The sequence below is a fragment of the Fukomys damarensis genome, unplaced genomic scaffold (assembly GCF_012274545.1).
Source record: "Fukomys damarensis isolate Sample0158 unplaced genomic scaffold, DMR_v1.0_HiC HiC_scaffold_7, whole genome shotgun sequence".
NCBI classification, from domain to species: Eukaryota; Metazoa; Chordata; class Mammalia; order Rodentia; family Bathyergidae; genus Fukomys; species Fukomys damarensis.
In genome coordinates this window covers 9,703,682-9,708,520 of record NW_022900919.1, presented here as the reverse complement: position 1 = coordinate 9,708,520, position 4,839 = coordinate 9,703,682, and the positions used below count along the sequence as shown (strand labels likewise).

At 39.7% G+C, this 4,839-nt stretch overlaps 1 protein-coding gene across 1 annotated transcript in view; it reads left to right on the top strand.

Annotated features, from left to right (window-relative positions):
- The first annotated feature begins 2,638 nt into the window (after positions 1–2,638).
- Arrdc4 (arrestin domain containing 4) overlaps positions 2,639–4,839 on the top strand; it is a 16,080-nt gene continuing 13,879 nt past the window's right edge. Inside the window, exon 1 of the mRNA XM_010607878.3 lies at positions 2,639–2,773. Within this exon, the coding sequence (XP_010606180.1) occupies positions 2,639–2,773 (135 nt within the window). The remainder of the gene's footprint in view (positions 2,774–4,839) is intronic.

Below are 4,839 nucleotides of genomic sequence, written 5' to 3'. Positions count from 1 at the left end.
ACAGATAAGGTTTTGTCACACACATTTTCTCAATGATTTTATATTCAGTATAAATTGAATTATATTTAAGAGCCTTGATTGTTGCTTACCTAATTGTCTTGATTTCATGTTTTCTTGCTCTGTTTAATAATGGCGATATAGTCTGTTAGTTCATTCATGGAAACTCTTTCCTCTCTGCCCACTCTACTGTAGCTTCAGTTCAATTACATTATGTATGTGTAAACCGGGAAAAAAGAAAACAGGACCTTTTCTGCTACCCAGAATAAGATGTTTCTAGAAAAATAATCTTGTGCCCTTATATTATTCCCTGTCTCTCCATCAAAATGGAGAATCAAACAAAAATTGTCTAGCATTTGGGACTTTGGGGAGGGGCAGTGTTCATTGCTTGTTTCATTTTTTCAAACCTAGGACTCCTTCCTCTTTGTCTTCCTTTCAAGCCCCCCCCCAAAAAAAAGGCACGTTTCTGTTATTTCCTCCTCAGCTGCCACAGATTACTTTCAGAAGAAGGTAGAGGGTAAATGAGGCTTGTGGATATTCTCACACACTGCTATTTCCATTCAATTGTTACTAATCCATACCACAGCACCTCAGTATCAATAATTCATACCTATGAAAATGATGGGGAAATTGGTTATTCAATTTCAGGGATTCAAATAAATTCGTGTTCTTCACTTCTTCCTTCTTCCACTGGCCTTCCTTTTCTTATTCTCTCCCCCTCAACCTTGAAGGCAGTTCCGAAAAAGAGAATATGAAACGGCTTTGATGTTGGCCGCACCACTTCTTGGATGTGGAATGTGAAACGAATGTCGCCCATCTTTCTACACCTTGGAATCTTTGTCTCCAGCCCTGGACTTCTCTCCCTCAAGGTGCCCTTTCACGGGCGACTTGTGAGTTGGATTGAGGCTGAAAATCTGAAAGGAACTGCTGTTCCATAAAGGTTAGTGCTGCTTTTTCTTTCTTGAGATATTAATTTCATGAACTCCATTTCCAATTGTAAAACTGTGAAACAGGAATTAGGTCCATACATGAAATTTACATATCAGCAAGCATAGAGGTGCAGTCTATCAATTAAGATCCAGGTATGCACAAACAAATAAATTAAATTTACAAAATAAAAATACCTAGGCAATAACAAGATACATGTGTACATAATACAAAAATTTAATGAATGAGCTTTAAATACCTAGGCAGCAATTTCAGCACTTTTTTGAGATCAGAAGTATGAGGAAAGATAAATGAGAATCTCTAGTAGTGAGCAATCAGAGATCATATCCAAATCTCTAACAATAATAATGATAATGATAATAATAATGAAAGCAACTATCTGGGCATTGGCAATAGCAGGTGGTTTGGGGAAGGAGGTTAAAAAATTAAGGAGAAAACCCTAGCAAAAGTGTGTACTGTAGAGAGTATTTTCTTTTATCTCTTGGCTTTGAGCTAAATGTGGAACTACCCAAGGCTACAGGCATCAGAAAATCAGGGAGAAAATTATCTGTCAGTCAAATAATCAGAAAAATGAGTATCTGCGAGCAAATGTTTAAAGAGCTCCATATTTGTTAATAAAATACTACTTAAGATTAATTTTATATTATAAAAAAGTTGCAAAGACAGTCTGAGTGATCATACATGCCCTATGTGCAAAATGCCCTACTGTTAATATCTTACATTCCCAGGTTCACTTGAGGAGACCAAAAAGCTACTGTTGGTAAACTATTATTAACTCCAGATCTCATTTGGACAGTGTTTTTTTTTCTCTCTTAATGTAATTTCTCTGTTTCAAGATTCAATCCAGAATACCCTGTTTAGTCATCACATCTTCTTCTATGTCTCTGGTCTGACAGTTTCTCAGTCTTCCCTTGGCTTTCACGGCCTTGAGCGTTTTGAGGAGTGGTTCTTGTATATTTTATAAAATGTCTTTTATGTTGAGTTTGTCTGAAGTGTTCCTCACATTTCCACTGGAGTGACGGATTTCAGGAAAGAATATCAAACAGGTCAAGTGCCCTTTCCATCACCCTCTGTCAGAGGCACATGCTATTGACAAAACTTATCGCTGGTGGTAACCTTTGTCACCTGGCCACAGTACAGGACTGATCATTAGATTGAAAGGAAGCCACTGAGTCTCACAGGTAAGGGGAGTGAAAGAAGAATCCACCTTCCATTATTTAAAATTCTTTTCAATGGATTTGTCTCTCTTTTGGCATTTATTCATTTACATATGTCCGGTGGGTGATTCCAGTCCTGGAGCTACTTTTAGGTGGTGACGGTGGCACCTAAAGCCAAAGATAAAAATGAGCGTTTCTGGCTAAAGAAAATGGGCAGACCCTATGATCTAGAGCGGTGGTGACTCATCTATGGCCAGGATACCACAGTGGGCTGTTTGCATCACTGAAAGCTGTAGAAAATGGGGAGAATCCCCATGACTGCCCTTCCTTACTGCTCCAGGAGACAACACAAAACTACTCCATTGTGCGTATGCCTGAACACCTACACACAAGATTTCTATATAGAGGATTAGTTAAAGGGATTCCCAGAAGTCACCAGCAGTGGAGGAAATGATACGGAGTGGAGAAATGAAAAGGGGGGTCTCTTAAGTCTGGGTGTGAACTGACACAATCCCCAGACTCCTGCTGAGCCGCTCATGTGTGGGGCAGATGAGCATCAGGAGAACAGAGACTCTGACATTGGGATGAACACTGCGCCTGGCCACAGAAAGGCGGGCAAAACCTGCAGTCTGAATATGCCAGCTCCAATGTCTGTGGAGATGAAAGAGCTGGTAATCCCCAGACGGTTTCAACAGGAACACAGCTCATGGCATCCAGAGTGTTCAGATGAAATCTAAAAGTACTCAGCATTTTACAGTATTACATATGAGCAATTCTCTAGGGAAAAGTAGTCAGATATAGACTCAAGATAGCTGAGGTACTGACATTCTTTCACGGTTCTTAAAACAGTTCTGGTGGCTGTGCTCAGTAAGATATAGACACTTCTGAAATGAAGGGAACGATAAATATTTTGGTGCAGAAATAAAATCAACTTAAAAGTGATGACTTTAGAGTTGAAAAATAAGATGTCTGCAATAAAATTCTACTTGGTGGTCTTAATAATACAATGAAAGTGGCAGAAAAGAATCCAAGAACTTGAACATAGATGAAGAGACTTTGCCCAGTTTCTATAAGAGAGAACAACGGGTTGAAAAAATTAGCCTCAGGGACCTATGTGAAAATTATGAAAAAATATGAAAAGATCTAGTCTTCTGGCGCTGGAGTTCCAAACAGAGAGGAGAAAGAATGCAAGGCAGAATTGAGGACATTGTTTCCAGAAAATACAAATTTGGTAAAAGATATACATTTTACCAGTGTGAGATTTTTGTTTGTTTGTTTGTTTGTTTTGTTTTTTGAGACAGGGTCTCACTAGGTAGTTGAGACTGACCTGGAACTCACTATGTAACCCAGGCTGGTCTCAAACTCACAGCTCCTCCTGTTCTCACTAGGTAGTTGAGACTGACCTGGAACTCACTATGTAACCCAGGCTGGTCTCAAACTCACAGCGATCCTCCTGCCTCAGCCTCCCAAGAGCTGGGATTACAGGCGTGTGCCACCTGTGTAAGAATTGAAGAAAAGGGGGTTTGGCTCAGTGGTTCCACCACTTGTCTCACAAGTGCAACAGCCTAAGTTTAATCCCTGGTACCAAAAATAAAAAAAAAATAAAAATTGAAGAAAAACCCACAAAGAACAAAATCAAAGAAAACCAAACCCACCAACATTCTATGCAAGCTGCTGAAAACTAATGAGAAAAGTCGTGAAAGCAGACAGAAAAAGATGCTAAAAGGAGCAATAACTTGGAGGACTGCTGAATCCTTGGCAGATACCAAGGTTTTCAGAAGACAATGTGATACATCCGCAGAGGGCTGACAACTGCTAACCTAGCATTCTAGATCAAGTAAAAACAGCCATAAGTAATCACGGCAAAATAAAATTGTCTGATAATGGAAAACTAAGAGAGCTCATCACCAGCCATTTTTCTCTAAATGCTAAAGGACATTCTTCAAACTCAAATGTTACCCTGAGGGAAATGGGAACTTCAAGAATAAAGAAAGGGCATAGAAATCATAAATATCCTGGTAATTATAGAGACTGTGTATACTGACTGTCTCAATTCGAGAAGTTTGGTTAAGGGAAGCCCGGCTAAAACTGCTCAGCAATTCTGCTCCTTGGGGCTGAGAAGATTCACCCTAAGGCCACTACCCTAGGGTGGTTCCTCACCTGGGTGTTATAAAAGGGAAATGAAGAAGGAAGCTGTTGCTTCTGTTCTTTCAGAGGAGCTCCAGTCTTCCCTTTGGACATCATCTCTTGCCTTCTAGCGCAGACTCTTCTGTTTCTGGCCCAGATCTTTCAGCCTTCAGCCTTCCAACTTAGACTCTTCACCTTTCCAGTGCAAACCTACTGGCCTCCTGTTACAGGGACTTACATGGGACACTGCAGTGAGCTCCAGGCCTTCGACTAAATCCTTCTGTCTCCAGCATAGAGAGAGACCCTCTGTACTCTTCCTCATCTGACTCTGTGGGTGCCCACTGGAAGCCAACCTTGTAAGTTCATATATATTTGTATATCTTGTGTTATATCTGCTGCTCTAGTAAATACTGACTGATACACTGGGTCTCTTTTGAGTTTGTTCAAATACACGTAACTATTGAAAGCAAACAAGTAAAAATTTTCTGGTGGAGTGTTGAATGTATGCAAATGTAATAAAAATGACACTTATGATGACATAAGATTAGTGTGGATAATAATTCTTAGACCAACCACTGAAAATATATAAATGAATATTTATAGAAATAAA